Source organism: Mycetomoellerius zeteki, unplaced genomic scaffold (genome assembly GCF_001594055.1).
Source record: "Mycetomoellerius zeteki isolate Tzet28-1 unplaced genomic scaffold, Tzet1.0 scaffold252, whole genome shotgun sequence".
In the NCBI taxonomy this organism is placed as follows: domain Eukaryota; kingdom Metazoa; phylum Arthropoda; class Insecta; order Hymenoptera; family Formicidae; genus Mycetomoellerius; species Mycetomoellerius zeteki.
The window spans coordinates 208,596-229,277 of NW_017257230.1; the positions used below are offsets into that span (position 1 = coordinate 208,596).

General features: G+C 37.8%; 1 protein-coding gene across 10 annotated transcripts in view; it reads left to right on the plus strand.

The window, feature by feature from the left end:
* The window catches only part of bru3 (CUGBP Elav-like family member bruno 3), a 91,626-nt gene that overhangs the window by 51,751 nt on the left and 19,193 nt on the right, over positions 1-20,682 (plus strand). For all 10 annotated transcript variants that reach the window (XM_018449979.1, XM_018449981.1, XM_018449984.1 and 7 more), the window contains one exon: positions 10,850-10,929. In XM_018449979.1, the coding sequence (XP_018305481.1) occupies positions 10,850-10,929 (80 nt within the window). The remainder of the gene's footprint in view (positions 1-10,849; positions 10,930-20,682) is intronic.

Here is a 20,682-nt window from a genome sequence, read left to right on the forward strand (position 1 = left end):
TGGAGTACGTCTGACTGAAAAAAAGTCAGCTGTCTAATTGAAAGTATTATATTGAATACATATTATATTAAATACAAACACTGAAAAAAAATGGTTGAATTGGAATTTTAGTCGAAAATAGACATATCAGAAGATTCTGATTATATTAAGAGTTCCGGTTTATCTAGAATTCCGATTATATAGATTTAATCTGCAAACTCTGTTTTGTCCATTTTCAACTAGAATTCCAATTAATTCAACCATTTTTTTTCAATGTATGTTTAAGTCAATATAATTCTTACAAATATATAAAATATTTTTCATCGAAAAAAAATTAAAACAAACTAAATTAATTTAATCAAATGTACAATTTTTTCTCAGTGTATAATAACGGATGTACCGAAGCAATCATCCGTTATTCGATTCAAAATTTCCGATATTTATTGGCACGCAATATTCACTTTTGACGGATTCAAAAGACGCGAAGCGTACTTAAATTATCCGACGGGAACGACTTGCTGCACGTTACAACTACATGAAAAAATGAATAGTTGCGACATAGACAAAACATGAGGCTTTTTTATATCGATGAAATACGATGAAGCGACACGCGATACGCCGAATGCGACGCACTTCACGAATATTCCATAGAAAACGAATGCGAGGCAATCATCCGTTGTTCGATTCGGAACTCCCGACATTGGCATTGGTTAGCACACGATATTTACTTCCGACGGACTTAAAAGACGCGAGATTGTGAAGCGTAAATTACCGACGGCCGACGGGAACGACTCGTTGAATCCGGGTTATTACGTCGTCGCGATACGAGTACATTTTTCGAAGAAAAAATGAATAGTTACGACATAGACAAAATACGAAGCACTTTTTGTATTGATGAAATACAGCACGTATGGAGCATTTTCAGACAAACGAGGGATACTACGAAGTGACACGCGATATGCCAAATGCGACGCACTTCACGCACTTCGCGAATATTCCGCATGAAGGCGGCTTCGATATGGCAATATACGCCAACTTCATATTCGCTAAATATTGACCTGTATTCACATAGTTAGACATATCGTGTGTGTATATTTGCTAATGTGACGTATATTGGCCACGTTGTCTGAAACCGCCTTAAAATAAAATGGATAAAATGGATCAAGGCAATTGTTGTTCGATTCGGAACACTCGACATTGGTTAGTACACGATATTCACTTCCGACGGAATAAAAACCGCGAGATCGCGGAGCGCAATCGTCTTCATATCCGGGTCTCCGACACTCCGTGATGCAAAACGATAATTGTTTACCGCATGCTAATAGTATGTAGAGTATAGGTGACAACACTCACACAAAACACACACAAATTGTAAACAAAAGCCAATATACTTTCTACGGGTGTTAGCATGCTGTAAGCGTCTGCCTTATGAATATAGCATTCTCGAGTCACCGTCGCGATACCGTGATCAACCGTGATCCAACTGAACTCCAGAGCTGCTTATCAATAATTTAGAGGTAGGAGAAAAATCGTAGGAAGGAGCAAAATTTATAGGAAGGGGCAAAATGTAGGAATGGAACGGTAGCTCATTAGCCGCTTCGAATCCGCGTGATGTAAAAAGAGAAAAACGTGACGTCAACAAAACACGAGATTCGAGCTTCTCTTTCCAAGAAATCGAAAAAACGGACCCAGGTTCGAGCCTCGCGTTTTATTTACGTTGCGTGTTACTGTCCTCTTTCTACATTCGCTCCTTCCTAGAAGTCTTGCTCCTTCCTGATTTTTACGAGCCTCGCTTTCCAGGAAACCAAAAATCTTTCACTTTCGAATAAACGGCTCGCTGGCTCTCCAAAATCAAATACGATATGCCGCACTTCGAGGAATTAATAGTAAAATGTACGAGGTCTTAAAACATTCGTTTTTCTGTCGCATCTCTGTCTCCACGATAGGAAAAAAGACTGACCGAAAGATTTGGGGAGCCTCGAAAGACTCGCTGGCGTTTTTCAAAAAAGGAATTAGTGGCGAGATATAGACAAAACGCAAGCGAGATCCGAGGCTCCTACTTTTAAGAACTTAATCCTTATAAGGATGAAATAAAGAAATGAATTGTTTCATTTCGTGCAAACGACGAACGTTGAAAGATCAAACGCCACTCATTCCGAGAATTAATTAGAAAAAAACGCGATATCGGGGGTTATAAATTCATCACTGTCTCCACGATAAGATCCTGGTTCTGAGAATTTAGGAACAATGAGAAAAGGGGGAACAGTTTGCTGTCTTACTGCGACTACCAAGAAAAATAGATTAGCGACATAAACGAAAGGGAGAGGCTCGAGCATTTGTTACTTGATACTAGAAATGCTTCGAAGCGTTCTCTGATTGATTAATTAGTAAAATTCCCGTTTCGATTGATCAATCAAATGCTTCAAAATATTTGTAACGTCCAGAAGATATCGACGTGATGGCAGAACACTAACTCTGTTTTATGCGACTTTACAACACAGCATATATGATTTACGAAACATCAACACATTCAAAACTGTAATTTTATAATTTTTTTATTTTTCATATGAAAATCTTTAGTCTAAACTACGTTATTATCTAAACATTATTTATGGAAGAGGATTTTTAAATCTATAAAAATAAAATTTTAAAAATAATCGTGTTTGTTTGCTAAAATAGACGATTTCAGTATCTCCTTAAGTGAACTGTACTCATTGTTTCTAAAATCGAGTATTGCTTTTGAGATATTTTTATAACGACAAAAGTAAAATAAAGAAATCAATTCCAAATAAGCGACAAATGCTTCGAACTTCATATGCGATTAATTTAACATGCACTTTAAGATACAAAATAATCCGCGTATTTTTTTGCGATATTTCTCGTAACAATTTTTCAAGTACAGATTAATAGACGCGTTGAGACAATCGCCTGTTATTCGATTCGATGTAACTGACAATGAGATAGTGAGTTGAAAGGAGTCAGGATGAGAAACGCTTTTGTTGATATTGGTGCAAGCGCATCGTTCGGGAAATAACGAACTACCCGAATGTAAATAATACGAGCGAGACTCGAGCGATATTGTTGAGATTATTATGACGAGACAATAGATAAGAATTATTTGTGCGCCGCAAGATATACTATCGAGTAGTATGCCGACCGTGAAACGAGACACACTTTTAAATTCTAAATACGTAGTAGTACAAATATGTATGTCTCATACTATGTCTCTTAAAACTTCGGAACATATCCCAGTTAAGTTTTAGGAGTCAAAACATACTTTAGACGAACCTATAATTTGTCAGAGTTCAGGAGATAGAATTCTAGTCACGAATTTATATGCTACTTGAGTAGGAAAAACAACAATTAAAATGCATGGCTTGAAAAATTAGAATATACGTGTGCATAAAATATACAACATTAAAAATGCATACAAATATCAAGACATACAGCATAAGATTATATATACAATTCTCTCCTGAGAGAAATGTAACGCAAATTGCAGGTCTAAAATAGGTTAATAAATAAAAATAAAAATAATGTAAATTTATTATAAAATTAAATTTTGATAAATTAGCAAATATTACAACAAATTTTTTAGCTAGGATAGATTTCGTTACGATCTTCGCGATGAATGAAAGAAGTCGTGAAAATAATTAAGGAAATAACCCGAATCCTGCGTGCTTTAAATTTAGTAGTTAGGGATGCTCATATTTTTCCGGATTCCTGTTAAAAGAGAGACGGCTAATTTTATGCGCGGCTCGGCTGACTGAGTCGCGACATTTCTCGAATGTAGGACGAGAGACCTTCCGGTCGAAAATTTATCTCCCCGTAATAACACCGTGGCACTGGCGCTTTCCGGGTGTGTCACGCCCGGTAACGGTTCGTGTACGTGCCCGTGTCTCTTTGTCTTCCGCCTTCTTTCTCTGCACGCTCTCCGTGCATCCCTCCGGGAACGTGGCCGTGTCCGCATTATAATGGCATTACGTGTCCTCACATTACACTTGCTGTCCCAGCTCGTAATACACATTTCTCCCCACGTTTCGCTACCCCCACACACATGCCGAGTCTTATTTTTTCTCCTCGGATGCGTTCGTCCCGGATATATCCTACAATGTGATACGAAGCTTGTGTAGTATTTACAAAACCTCGGACGAGAGGGTGTCGTGCGAACGAACATTGAAAAATTGAGTTAGAAATGACGTCGAAAAAAATGTCACCTACCGCGATGGCGTCCAATGAAATCCCGTGAAATTATAATATTATATTAATTTGTATTTTTTCGCAGTTTAAAAATACGACATAGGGATTATATTTCTATTCGTAGACATTTGGAATACAATCTTTTTTTCTTCGAGAAATATATATATATATCAACTAAAATTTTTATAGTTAATAAATATTCGTACTTTTTAAACTGTGAACAATGATTTAAAAAATATATCTTATAAAAACTATTTCGCAAACTCCATTGATTAAATTCCAATTTCATGGCGCGAGGAGAGATTCATTTAAAATTCTCTTCAATCATATCTTGCAATTTTTTGCCACTTGAAATTCCCTAAAAAATATTTTTATTTTATATCTGTCGAATTTTTGTGCTTGTCTAAAAGTTTGCTGCTTTCCCTGTGCTTATGACGGTCCTCTTATTCTTCTGGTTCGTTTCGTCCTCGCAACCTCGACATCCCATCTCGCGAATATAAAAAGGGTCGACACACACGAGAGTTTAGTAACTTTGTCAGCGTTTTTAATGCTCGCCCCCTTTTCGTTCCGACTCCCGTACTTCGTTCACTTCTCGTACCTAGGATCCAATAGACACCGCCGACCAAACACTTTGTGAAATCTGCAGCCGTAGCAATTATCCCCGTAGAATTCGTGCTCCATTCCCGCGGAATTTAGTGGCTTCGTTAATGAAATGAACTCGTCCATTCCTACTGTCAATGGCAATTCGTATGATTCATATTAATCAATACAGCCAATATTGCCAGACTGTTCGCTCTACGAAACACATCCCTACATTTTCATTCCTACGTAATCACGATAATGTAACAATTTATTCCAGAACTACGGAAGTAATAAAACAAATATAATTTGTTTCCAATTCTAAATTCAAATGAATAAAATACTATTGATAATGCTTATACATTTAATTTAATTTAATACATAATTATTATACGATTTCTATAATTAAATTTAATATTTATAATTACTGTATGATTTTTATATCGATATAAAAGCGTATTTAAAATTCGAACGGTTAGTTGGCTCTCGTCTAAAAAGATCTAAGGGCAAACAGAATGAATCGAATATGTCACGAAATAACGTACGTGAGAGCTTCACACTACGGGCTCGATATAAAATCCCACCTGACCTATTCCGCATGGTCGCACCCTAATAGACATTTCGCAAAGTCGTTAATAATTTTTTTACTTTTAGCAAGTCTCTTCTTTCAGTACTCCGCGCCATTAGCAGAATAGTCGGAACTCCACCCATTCGCTGCGTGTCAGCAGGACTATACGTATATTCTTTTATACCCGTGACACGAATCTATCCGGTTTGGCCGGATATTTCTTTTTCGAATATTTCTTTATGTATTTTTCGCGCGATAAAAATATTCTGCTTTTTAATCATAAAATGAGAGAGTACGTCGCTTTCGAAAGCATTGTATTCTGAAATTTTAGGAAAGACCGACTTGGGAGTGAATTGAAAATTTACATTACTGACAGATATTATTATATGCAAACTCGATTGTGTATCGATGCATGCTTGACATGATTATTATAAATAATTGTTGTACCAATTATTAACGATTCTGTATTCGCGCTTGATTTGTTTCTGCGTATTAATCGTATAACTTCCGGTGTTATACGGAATATCATATCAATGTTAATTGGCAAATGATTATATTAGCTTTCACGTCGGCTTGTATATTTATGTTGAAATATCTAAAATATTTATAAAGTACTTAACTGTCACCACACGTTGTGTAATACATTTTGTAACAAAAAGCGCGACAATTCCCTATGCGTTCATCCTTAGCAGTTACGAAAAAAAAATAGATGTTCCCTAGTGACTTTTATAACCACGTCGCAAAGGTTGACACACGAGGCGCGTATATCGACGGGTCTATATTCAAATCACCCTTTTTCATCAGCAACGGTAACAGATGTTCGTCGCCCATCGATCACGACGATTCTATTTTCGAACTGACGCTTCTTTCGGAACGTCAACTACGCGTCTGGATAAAAGATCTATCGATCAGCGGTATAGCGCCTTCGCGTAACGTAGCGAAATAATTATTCTCTAATGAGGCCCTCTAACACCGAGGCGAACTCAAACGAGAGAGCGCGGCATTTTTTCGAACTTAGTTCGCGGCTTGATTTAATTATCAACTGTTGATTAATGAAGCGTACAACTTCCGCCAAGTTTTACTCGCGGAAACGAGTATAAGAAGATCGATCGCTAAACGCGCTATACACCTCGCCTTGACTCGCTATCGAGCGGCAGCTCGTCAAACGAGTTAACACACCCGTACTATAAGGCCACGAACCGTTTATAGTAGTAAAAGCGAAGCTAATGGCGCGACACAGTTACAGTGTTAAAGAATAATTGAATAAGCGATTACAAAGAGGGAAGTGAATAGAAGTTGTCTCTTTGCTGCTCGCTCGACATTGTCGACGTGCGTAATAAATATTTTATTCTCGTCGAGCTGCTTGAATTTAGAACGAACGTTTATACTTCGAAAAACCGTCAAGAAAGTAGAATGTTTTGTCAGCAAAGGGGTTTCTAGCTCGCGTGTCGATCGCTCTTATACCGTTCCATCATAGAAGACAGAATACTTTGGTAACTTCGTAGCGTTCAATTACATCGCGGTCTTAATAGGATCGAATTACTTTATAAGCGTAACGCCCTGAGTGAACTAACTCGCGACGACATCTGAGCAGCTCGATGGATACGTGTATGAGAGCTCGCGAGTAGTCGTGGCATTGCCCGCGTCATAGTAGTTACTCGGTGATGACGATGGCTGCGGGATAAACTTAGGCATGTTTGCCGAGCAATCAAATATATGAGTGGAAAGTCTCGTGGGTACTATCGATCGGTTCCAAGTCCTCATCGTGATGATGGGTGGTGTACGAGAGGTGGTTGAATTGAAGGAAGAAGGATTCAGGACCGATGCGGGAGAAGTCCACGAAACTCAGCTCGCCACCATGAAGAGCCGTCGATTCGATCAGCGCTTGATTACATTTATTATCTGTTGCTGGACGTTATTTATATTATAAAGGCAAAAGAGAGCATTAAATATAGTCTTAATTCGAGCAGACGAAAAAAAATCGTTAGAATAGTAAATATAATATAAGAAAAATAAGATTCTAAATATAATATTTCCTATACATCTTTTTATAATCCAAATAATCGATAATTTCTTTAGAATAAGTATCGTTGTCTTACTTCAAAAGTGATACAATTGAAAAAATGTAATTTTCGAACTATATTATTATGAATGAGTTAGGTAAATATTACTCTATCAATCATCAAACGTAAACTAACTTAACTTCATAGTTAAATAGTGTCGTTCTTAAGATTTTCAAAGAGATCATAATACCTTCTACAAAAATAACACATTTTGAACTGTGTTGTTTTTGTAAATAAAAAGGAGAGTCTTTTTACAGGGAACATTTAGAATTAAAACAGGTTTGGTAATCAAAGTTTGAAGAAAAAAGTTTGTTTTATTGTAAATTTAGTCATTTTAGCTGAGCAAGGTAAATATAAACTGTGTTGGTGATATTTCGAGTATATTATTTTTGATGAATTATTTTGGATTTGTTATAATTTTTGTAGAATATTAAAGTCGTTACACAATTCAAAAAGGATAATTTTTTAAGGGTTGTGAAACGGAAATGACAAAAATAACGTTTGATGTTTTTAAGAATATATTTTTTTGTTGATATCATTTGATTAGCTAATAATTTTTTGTTAAGTTAAAAAATAATTTTTTTTCTTTTCTATAAAACTTAGTATTTTTAGTTGTATTTTGAAGTAAGGGAATATTTTGAAAGGAATATAAATTCGCCTTCATCTTATTAATAATAAGACGTTTTCCGGTTGATTTATCTTATATATCTTATATTATTATATATTATATATTATTTATTATTTTTTATTATGAAACATGATATATATTTTTGATGCATGCAAAAATAGTAGAAAAAACATACATACGCGATTTCAGATATGGATATATGCGAAATTTCGTGAAATTCGAGTCTTTTATTTTCGCGCGAGCTTGCATCCCGTCGATGCGAAAAACGCCGAACAAAAATCTCAAGTGCGCATCGTTTTCGTGAGATCCGTAAAGAAGGAAAAGATGAGGGAGGAACGCTCTGGAAGCTCCGGCAAATTCTTACGTTCGCCGTATACGACTTCAGAATCTATAGGATTCGACAAGGGACTCGTCTGTACGTTTGCCCGATATCGGTCCTTCAGAAATTTCGACCATTTTTCCATCTCGAATTCCCTCGCGAAGCGCACGATAATCGCGAATAATTGTCTGCTCGAATTCTGCAAATTAACGTGATAAAAAGAAAATAGAATTACCGAATTTATATTGATCAAATTAATTTATTACGTATTAATCTACATATTATGCGAATTGTGAATGTATGTTCGCGTGCGCACATTAACAGTGGATCTCTCGATCCTGGTTAAATATTCGAGGTTTTCGAGATTCAAAGGCCTGATTAATGTAGCGGCATGAGGTTGACATGGCGACATTATCATCGCTACAATGGACGCCAGGTGTTCCAGACAGGAAGGGCCAGAGAGGCAAGGAGTATAATGCCGTCAAGCAACGCCACTTAATGAGCTGCCGGGAACAAAGCGGGAAGAACCGCTTTGTCATTTTTTTTCGTGCTCCAATTACTTAGCGTTTTAGAACAGTTGTACGTGATTATCTTTTCTTTACTCCGCTTCATCTAACACACCTCGTGCGGAATGTACAGTGTTCTTTCACGAAAATTGATTTACATAAAACGAATAATATAAGTGTGTTCTACGTAATTTTTTTTTATACCAAGCGTGATATTCATGATATTCTCGTATAATTCATCATAAAGTTTTGAAACGTGATATATCGATCGAAGGTCTAAAATTGTCTGCCTATTCCGACTTTCTTGTGTCATATCATTCAAGGAAGCAAGGGATGGGAGTTCGAAACTGGATGTCGAAGACGAGGGCTGCTGAGATCGGAGAAAGGTCCAGGGCTTAGAAAAGGAACGGGTGGATACGTTATCTTGTCGTACTTCAGCAAGTACGAGGATGAGCGTCCTCTTTTCGCCCTAATTCCCTTCAATCCCTGATCCGTCCCATCCCCTAGAAGCATATCGCAATCGAGTTTCGTTTATTTTTCAAGAGGCACCCGTTCGACAGAAATTGGCGAGTATATTGGACGATATTCGATCCTCGAAAAGATTAATCTCATTTTTTAAAAAAGCGTTACCACGTTACGCAATTCTCGCGTGTAGTTGAACTCGCAATGTGTTTCGATTTCTGCTCTGATTTTAACGTTGTTACGTTAAATTTAATTATTACTCTCATCGATTAGTTTTTCATGAGGCGAAAAACTCGAGGCGTCGATCGAATCAAATTTACTAGCTATAAAACTCAACGTTCCCCGAAAAAGAAGAGAAGAAAATAAACCGATACGATATCGCCTGCTATCGGCATAAAATATCGTTTGGGTATCGCCATATGACGCGACCTCAATGCACAGGAAACTCCTCCAAGTTTCTTGCCCCCGCGGTAACATCGAGAGGTTTATTTTTCGAACAAGTCCGTTTCGACAGATCGAACGATCCAGTGGATTATTATCTCGTTTATACGACGCCCCGCGCAAAGGATGACAACAATTGCAGCGCATCGTTTTCCTACGCTACGATACAAATAGTTATTGCACGAAACCGCGATCACCGTCGTCTCGGATTACGAAGCGCGTTGTCCGCGCGCGGTAAACATCTTTTATTAAAGTGCAAGTTGCGCTCCGCTGGCGCGTCAATTTTTCAAAGAGCCCCCGAGCTCTTTGTCTTCACCGCGTCTCCATCTAACTACCGGCGATGAGCGCACGTGGCAGGTGGTAGGAGAGCGATTAATCGTTCCATCATCTCGTCGCGGACAGCCTCGCTACTCGACAATGGCGGAAACGGAACCCCCTTTCGCCGCGGATCACTCGTGAAGATAAAACGGATAAAACTATTTTCCTCTTCTTCCGGGTTTTGAGTACGCCATGGAATTTTTGTGACGAAGAAAGGAAGAGTTGCCGCTGCTCGCGACGTTCCTTCCGGCAAATGAATAGCGAACGTTACGAATTCTACTGAACCTTTGTTTCGCTTCTATCTTGGCGAAAAATCGTATGGTTTTAGACAAGCGTTTTTGTACAATAATAATCTGAAAAAAAATATACTCGATTTTAACAAATCAATTGTTTGAATAGTACCAACTAAATGTTTACTAAATATAAAAATATATTTATTTGGTACAAAAATCATTAATTTGATTTAACAATTGTTTTTTTTTTATTGAGTATTTATTTACTGTAAGTAAATGTTTAGCTGGTACTATTCAAATAAATATTTATTAAAATTTAGTACATTTTTTCTCAGTGTACAGTAAATATTTATTAACCTTGTAAAATTTATCTCGTGGATATTCAAATAATACAGACTATTTTGTGACATATGGTATAATACTTTCCTATTGTGGTAAAGAAAGAACCACATTTTCACAATATTTAAAATATTAGTAATATAAATTGTAAAATCTATATACATGACATTTTTCATTACTTATTTAATAAAAATCACTCCTCTTTTTGTTTCAGGCTGTGCCTTCGTGAAACTTTCCTCGCACCAAGAAGCACTGGCAGCAATAAACTCTCTACACGGTAGCCAAACTATGCCGGTAAGTATCTGTCGTATAATATTACAACAACGAGCATTAGTCGATCCCTTTACTCTTCGAGCGCGCGTTTATTTTTTTATCTTTCGATCCGCCTCTTCAGCTTCAGCCGATGACCGCCAGTCATCGTGTTCACGGACGTCGGCGCGTATTTACGCTCGGAAAATGTCACGTACGCGATATTAACAGAAAGGAGGGTAAATATTCATAGAAGCGCTGGATGAAGGGGGGTTGATATGAATATCGAGGATAGGGATGCGCGCCATGGCCGGACAGTAGATGGCCGTCTTCCGTTAACGGTAGTGGTATGAGGGGGTTGTTGGAGGGGATAACTGGTAGCTGGTGGTTGGAGATCGGACCGGGTAGCCGTAGCAATGGCTGTCGTGCCTGCAAACACCCCAGTAATGACTGGCCAAACAGAAATCTGCATAACACTTGGAGAAGCGCGGCTCGCCTCCTTCTCTCCGCAGCCCTCTGGGGAGAAGAGCGGCCCTCGGTCTCCGTCAAACCGCCGAACTTTCTCGGCTTAGGGTCGGACCAGGAATTCCCAGTTGTAATTGAATTGTCAGTGAGTTCCGTCCGGGATTCCACCTGCTGATTGGCGAAACTTTGTAAAGCCGCTTGCCGGACCCCTGATCGTCCTTGTCGGCGTTATTGCCTATCGACCGCCGCGCCGCTCATGCTGACATGCATTGACGCGTCTAAGGGAGTTTGTGTCTCAGACAATTATTAAACTATGTACAATTAAAATCGGAACGAAGATTTATATTGAACTGTCGTCTTTACATTGTCCGCGATTCGAAAATTTTTTAATTTAATCATTATCGTCCATCATAAAAGACTGCTGTTAAAAGAAAAGAATTGAAATATCGAAGAGTTAGCATAAATTTCTACGAATTCAGTATTAAAAGGATTTGAAAAAATTGGAAGGAACAAGCAGTGAAACATAAGCAAAGTACTTTTATAAAAAATCTACATCCAACTATATATGTGTTGCTGATTTTTCTATAAGTAGATTACTCCTAAGAATCTGACACGAAATTTTATGAAACCATATCGCCTTATTACTTTTTATCAAAGCTACTACAAAAGAGTAACAGGATTCATCATATTACATGTTCTTGCGCAAAGGGAAGCTCACGCTGCTTTTGATATTTGATGGGGAATTCGCGATTCGCCCACGTCGTGCATTAAACGCGTGTACGTGCGTTGGAGTGAAATCACATGGGTGGTAGTGCGGAATGGTTACGTGAATATTACTCGTTACAATCCTCTAATCTAATAGCCGAGTACACAGGTAGAAGATGGAGCAGAGGTCGACTTCAGGACCGCGACTATTTGCCCACGAAAGAGGCGCGCGCGCGCGGACCGTAATATGCAGATTGCTTAATTATCGCAACGAATTATGCAAATCTCGACGTCGATGTTACGAGATTTCGTGGCACAGTCGTGACTGAAGGGATGGGAAGTGAGAGGACGAAAGCAGCGGCGAGTGTTGGGGTTAACGCTTTCGCCAAAATGCCGATCTTCGACCCTGAATTATTCGACCCAGAAGAGATACGAAAAGCACGTGGTTGCCTTCTACACGAGTGGCTTAATTATTGCGGCGAATTATGCAGATTTCGAAACGAAATGGAATTCTGCACGACGTGGGCGAAGAGTAGCAGGGGAAAGAAAGCCGTTTGTTAAACAATTAAATAGCAGCGAGTGTGATTTAATGCAGAAATTAAATCCACATTTTTCTTTTCCGTTAAAATATATGGCAACAAAATGCAAATTAATTTATTAATTTGATATTTATTTGATGATATTTAAGAATCACAGGTTTTATTTCGCTACTATGTTTACCTTTAAGTATAAAGTAGGTGGTCACAGCATCCCACGCATAAATATCTTAAAAATCTTATTATAAAAGAGAAAAATAAAAAGTATTGTCCAGAAATATTAAAGTTTATTATTTTAGCATTCCTGTATCTCATAATTGTATAAACAATGTAAATATAATTTTATATTTACTATTAAATATAAAACTATAATATATGAATGAAATCTTTTGAATTATTCTGAGCGCGATTACTCTGTTATATATCAAAGGTGCAATGGTAATCTAATCCTTTGAGTTAAATAACATTTTGTTATTTTTAACTTTGTGTGTCAATGGCGACCTATAGAAGTGATTAAAAATAATTCAAATTGAGTATAATTTGACATTATGAATTTATCTACTACGAATATACCTATGAGTGTACCTACTTAAAGGTTAAACATAACCTTAGTAAGATAATAATAAATTCAAATAGTAATAAGAAGGTCTTATGCTCTTTTTAGACAATCGATAAATCTTTCGCAGAAAACAATCGCTGTCACAAAGTTATAGAACCCTAAGAGTAATTTGACTTAACTATGTTCGTTCCAGTTTCCTCTGACCCAGCGCAAGATCAAAACCCCTTCCAATTTTCCCCTCTCCTATCAAATCCGTCGATCTATATAGGCACGTATGTATGTGCGCGCATAAAAATGTCGGGTATATGTACGATCTCACACGTATGTCATTTCGCGTGTGTGTCCTCTGCTTTCAGCCACTCGAACACGTCGACACTCTCGGTCACGAAACTGCATTACGAACGCAACATCTCGGCTCATACCTACGAAATGAGATATTGATTTGCAATCTGATACTGTAATACACGACGACGCGCTGTCGGCCTGCAGACGACGTACTAGCTCGTAGGAGAAGCGTGAAATCGTAACACCTTATGAAACACATGTGATAAAGATATACACAACATTAATTATTTTTTTAAGTAAATGAATTAACATTGATTCTCTTTTCAATTTTTTATACGAATTGTCCAATTTATAATGGCAAGTTTTCAGTTTTTTGAAGCATAAATATAAGTAATAATTGATATAAATTGAAGAATTGTATATTTAACAAGAGTTTGCACACAAAGAAAAATATCATTGTATTGCTAAGAAAAGTGATTAATTTACTTTCTTTCTTTTAAGGATTATCTTTTACAAAGAATATTTTTTTATAATAATTTTAATACATAATACTTAATATAAATTGAAAAAACTTATTAATGTGTACTTAAAACAAGAATTTATTTCCTTTTAAAGAATATTATAAAATTAATTGAAGAGACAATTTTATATGAAAAACAAATTGAATTTATTTTAATTTAATAATTTTGATTGAAGTATTAAACTTATTAGGATTCACAGAATATGTTTTAAATAAATTTGATGCTTGTAAATTTATATGATGGATTTGCGGATGTACGAATTTTTGAAATATACTTGAAACAAGTATTTATTATTTACATCCAATATGTATTTTTCTGTGTGCAATATTATACTTTTATATATCACTTTGAAAATATAAGTATTTGTATATTTTTATTACATTATTTTTATTACGCATATCTCATATATTTGTCGCGAGAACGTTATTGTATTAGCGTACAAGTATCATAAATATAATTTATGACTGATATATTACTATTATATAAATAAATACACAGTTTAAAAGTTGTGATAGATTATACGCTTTCCATTAAAAACGCGATATTTTTAATAGATGCATTGTATGTAGCCGCGAGATTAATATTACAGCACTTTCGCTGACAAAGCATTACCATAAAACTTGTCTACTGGCAACACACATGCGTATACATTTTATTTCGTTTTCACGAGCGGGATAATGCGATTTACGCCTCTCGGATCGACGCATTTATGCGTCACACGACAGGCAATATTTCTTTGGTCGCTCAATATTTCAGCCGATTTTACAATTCGTCGTTCGCGGATATTACACACGAGAAAATTTTAATTTCTAACAATACCGAGACATTTATATACCGACCAATGGTAGTACAAACATTTTTTTTCGATTTCACGCCCCGTATAATGTGGTTTACGTTTCTCGTAGCGACCTTTCCGTGCAAGTAGTATTTCTCCAGCAGCTCGATGTATTCCCGGGTTTCGCTATTCTCTTCGCGTGGCTTTAAACCCTTTTTTTCAAATAAACACTTTAACAGAAAAATAACTTCACCACCACAGAGCGCGTAAACCTGTTTGCGGGATCAGCTAGTTTGCCAGGTTAATGCTTTATGAAATATTACAGAAAAAATTTCCATTGACACGATGACATTACAAACCACGACTCTGTCATGCGAAGCGTTGAGGTAACGCCGGCTTTACTCTTTTTTCGTGTAAAAGATTAGATCTTTTATACTCGCGATGATAATCTACTACAGAATACATACGCGATCCTGTATCAGGTGCGTAAGAGTATTACACCTCTGAGCTTTGAATTTTTTTGCGTGTTTTTTTGTTTGATCACATCGATCCACAGGCTGTTTACACGTCTCGAATCAGAGGCGCGTTCGTGTATCACGCAACGGACAATATTTCTTCGGAGGCTCTCAATATTTTCGCGCTCATCGCGGACTCTGACGTTCACTCTTTCTCCCTTTCTCTTGCATTTTGTGTGTGTGTGTGTGTGTATGCTGCGCATGCTTATGTAACGGTATGCGACCGGGCCTCACGTAGTTATGCTTTCCGAAGCGTATGACATTTCTTGTCACGCCTCGCGAACCCTCCAACGCCACGCTTCTCTCGCACCAAGAGATCTTCCCCTCGCATACATATATCTTCCGGAAATGCCTCGTAATAAAAGGTAAAAACCGCGTGAAGTGTTTCGTCGCGCCACCCCAAAGCGACGTCCCATTGGTCCTATTTGCGTACTTTGGCATACCGCCGATTTTTGCCATCTCCTCGCAGTAAAGTGAGAAACATGCGACAGTAATCTACGTCTATACAGGATTTAAAGCAATTTGGAATATACATATAACCAACGTAAGTGATATTTCATTGAGTACATGACGAAGTAAAAAAAAGTATGAACTCTTGATCGATTTAATAAGAGAGAAATTGAGGTATATTAAGTAATACGTTGAATGCGACCAAATATCTCAATACATGGGTAACCTTTAGTCAGACTTTACGAGATTAATCGAACTCCGTATGGCATTCAGTGTGTTAAATTGAATTCCAAAATACACAGACATTTATCGTACGGAGTTCTATAAAAACGATACGTTGGTCAATTGAAGTTATTTCGAATTTCAATGAGTATATATAGAACCACAGGCCACAAGTGATTAGCAAGAATATGCGCGTTTCTCGATCGGAATGAGGAAAATTGGAATTCGATATTTGTCGAGGAAAGAATGGATATTGACGCGAGTGATTAGGTACATGAACTTTAAAACTAACTTCGTTAAATCGAGATATCTATGAATCTGGATGTAACGTGGATGTAATGTAGACGTCTTCATTTTCGGATGTTGCCTTTCTCGTCTGAGATAGCGTGCGCGCGCGCGGAAAGTAGATGGAAAGAAATTGTCTCTGCATTAACGGAGGCTCGGAAACTGCTTCCAACATTTAATTAAAGACATTCCCTGAGTAATTCCCTTGGCGGCCTCGTAATTGCATTGCTTTTATCTCCAGTACAACTGTTACTTATTTAGCGGGTCGCCTTTCGTGTGTATCGGGAGTCAGAACGACTGCTGGGCCCAAATCTGCGCGGAGGGAGGAAGAAAGAGAATGGACGACCGTAGAAAAGAAGCGCGATCGACCGTGAGAGCCTGAGAGCCCATCAGCAAAATCCCGTCCTTAGTGCAGGATTCGAAGCGATTATTCGTACGATAAGGCTCTTGTCGTGATTCCTCATTGTGCGCCGACTCCCCCTTCCGTTACAAGGTGGTATCGTCGAATCGATACGAACGTATCCGGTACGGAGAACACCGCGTTTGTGATAGAGATACCCCGTCAACAAAGCAACGCGATGTTAACGTTAATAATTGATTTCCATGTATGTACATTTAAGCGCGCCAATTTCCAGAGGATCTCAATGACGGCAGTCGTTTGTTCTATGTCTTCATTAACTAATAGAATAAATCTAGTTAGAGGAGACACAGAAAGAAATATAGATCGATATTTACTTTATTATGGAAAAGGAAATTTTTCTTAAATATACAATGCATTAAAAATACGTTAAAATGAGAAATAAGAAGAAAGAGCAATATGTAATGTAAACACAACAGAAAATAGTAAGAAATGTAAATAACAAGAATAAACGGAAAATGGAAGAGAGAATTATAATCATAATAACACTATTTCAAAAGAAAATTATTTGTAAATATTATTACAATATAAATGTAAATATTGTAATATCTAATTTTTAAAATTTTAATAATTAAAATATTACGCAATATTTCATAGTTAAAATATCACTAACATTGTTAATTATGGATATAAATTAGCAAAATATATTATGAATGATTTATATATATAAAACTAAATCTGTATATATAAATAACATTCTTTTTTACATTTTGACATAACATTTTGACCAGTTTTATTATTTAATATATAAATTAATATATATATATATTTATAAATAAAGACCATAAGTTTCGAAAGAAACGCAAATATTTTAGCAAAATTCTTCCGTCTAATTCTTGCGCAAACTTTTGATACCTTAAATTTGACGTGAAAAAAAAACTACGTGGCTCTTTGACCATAACACTTGTTACTATCGATGAATTTTGGCTATACAAAACGTTCGCGCTCTCCTGTACTGACTGTACTCAAAGGATTATATTGTCTCGTTTTTCGTCCTACCACCGTTCAATCTTTTGAGAGCGTGCTTTAAATCTGTCCATATTATTTTGATAACTTTGACAGATTTCAAGTTTTACACGCAACGATTTTCCAATTAGTTCTTTTCTGTCGACATTTAAAAGGATCGCAGAAGCGATTTGTAATTTGCGACACACATCGACGAATTAAACCGCTCGCTTCTGTATTTCGATTCGATAGAGAATCACGGACGAGGGGCAATCGGCGTTCCGGTCAGTCTTGTGGTTCCAGTTGAATCTATTGAAATTACCGTCCAACGGATTGGCAAGTGTGATGGTGCGGCTAACGTGAGAGCCTCCAATCAGCAGGTAATTGCTTCATTCCGTTGGCAAGGCCTGCTCAATATTGTGGCTCTCTGAGCTAAGCTCCAACGCTGAGATGTTCGTCCAAGTACCTGCTACAGAGATTTTATCAACTTTTATTTTGAAGCTCTCAATCGACTCATGGTCGGTATCTGCAGTTAATGAGAAATACGCTGAGAGAGTATTAAAAACGCCAACGGGTATAATAGACATAAAGAGCATCAATCGTCAACGGATTCCTCTAGCCCTAAGGGCGTAAGGCTGACAAGTCCGAACGAAATTCGACCAGACAACGTCGTACGCATGGATGAAACATCAAACGCGGAGTCCCCACGATACGTCGGCTCACGAAATCATAATGGAAGAAAAAGCACGCGGTTTAATATCGACATTTTTAAAGGGGCAACTTTAATGGGGGCGACACGTAGGATAGACATAACGAACAAGGGGAAGCGGCGGTGGCGGCGGCGGCTTCAAACGTTCTCCGCATGATACCCCCCGGCTCTCGGGAGGACGGCTTTTCCTTTCCGCGTGTAGTTCAGAACGTTGGATCGGAATTAATGAACCGTAATCCCCCAATAATGAGGCTTCGGCTTCACTGGCTCCGATACGACCTCGTCGATCCTCCCCTTGCAACCCCGACCGCGTCTCGCCTCGTTCTAGCCTCATCTTCTCTATGCCACACACGTGCGCACCGTCGTACATATGTGTTCGCGTAAATGTCACATACACCTTATGGGTACCTACGTTACACCTGCGTGGCGCACAAGGCTTCGAAGCTCGAGACTGTCGACGCGAGACAAATTATCTTTCAGACGTGCATGCGTCGATGCCGTTCACCAGTGGCGTGTAACCAGCGCGGCTCGACGATTTTTCTCACACGAAAGGGTGTAACATAGACGCGCGTGGATAGACACACACCGTGGCATCTACTCGGGAATTCGACGTTTCGAATTTTTTGTCGGTTTTTTTTCTTTGCGTCAATACTGACCTCGAACTCATTAATATTTAGAGCGTGCGATGTGCTCGGCGAACTTAAAAGTCTTGCAATTAGCTCGGAAGTTCTTTATACGCTATAAAGATTTTCGTAATTATTACAATTAATTTTCAACGAAAATGTTTCGACAAACTGTCTGTGAAAAGAGAAAATATATAGACTTCCATACATGACAATCATCGCTACTTTTAACGAATTTAAGTTCGTTCTTGCGAAAAACACGAACTCCAATTTAGAGCTCCCTCGATTCTTTTAGATACGAAAAAATTACAACTGGAAAAAGAATGAAAGAATTTTAATGTGCAGGAAAGAGACAAAACTTCTTTGTATTATACATCTTTTGATTACTTTGTTCAAGGCTACAAAAAATACTTAAAAACTTGAACATATTTGAATAAAATATTACGAAGTTTCTTATTTAAATAATTTGCGTCGTTTATTAAATAATTTGGGAAATCGGTAGATTTTAGACAGATTCAATATTACAATATCGAAAGCAAACAAGCATTTAAAGAACGTAAAGTTATCTTAACGTTTCACAGTTTTGCTTCTTTGTAAAGCTTTGGAGTAACGCAGAGGCGTATAGCTGAGAGACAAAAAGGGAGGAATATCGCACGAAACTCCCAATATTAGTTGTAGTTACAGTAACACGGAAAGTTACATCCACTCTTGGAAACTTTTACGACTTTGTATACGGCAAGCTCGTCGCTGATTTTCTCGCGACGCTCGCGGTTGTATGCGCGTTTGACCTCGTTCGAGCTCCGACCGCGAACGGAACTTTTAATAATCGAGGTGCCCGTGTGTATTGTAAGCCCTTCAGCGCTCGCAAATATTAAATACGGCGTGTTGGCGTATTTGGTATTTGTGTTGCCAAAGGTGAAACCGCGGATTAAAAAGACGATGATTTTTAACCGCGACCTCGCGTAGGAGGTTACACGGTAACCTTCTGAATCTTCGACCTTGTATCTGTGTATTATCGACTCGAAGCTCGTTATAACCAAACATACAGTATAAACTCTGTATCTAAATAGTGCATCAAATGTGGTCAAATGTGATTAAAACTTGGAGATACAGCGTTATAACCGAAGACCTAGAACAGACCTGGACTATGTTAATCCATGTGTAATTGATCGATAAAAATGAGAGAGAGAGAGAGAGAGAGAGACAAAGCATAAAAACAGATAGAGACTGACCGTCTTTGCGTCCTACTTCTCTCATTTTTGTCTATCAATTTTACACATGGATGACGCAGTCCAGGTCTGTTCTGGATTTTCGATTATATAATGCTGTATCTCTCAGTTTCGAGGTACGCGTATTTCAAAACGCGAGACATGAACGTTCGTTCTCGTTCGTCTTTGTTTGACTCACTTTCGTTCATGTAGATATTCCGTTCATGTAATATTCCGAAAATTAACGGAAGTTACGTTCGCTCCTATGAGAGTGAGATGGTTCGCTCGCATTACACATTTAGATGAAATCTACGAGGGTACAATAAGAGAAAACGGTAGAAGAGCTTTTCTCTAAAAGCTGTTCGCTGAGCGTGATTTTGTTTGCCGCGTCAACGCCCATTCGGGTCAAAAACGACATAGGAGAAAAAGTAAAAATAATGAAAGCAAAATTTGGCGCGGCGACACGAGCGAGTGTTTCTGACAGCGTCGATTGGCGTCGCACAAAATCGCCCTCTCTTTCAATTTAGAGGCGAGCATTTAACGCACATAGGTACACACCTCGACGCATAGTAGCACA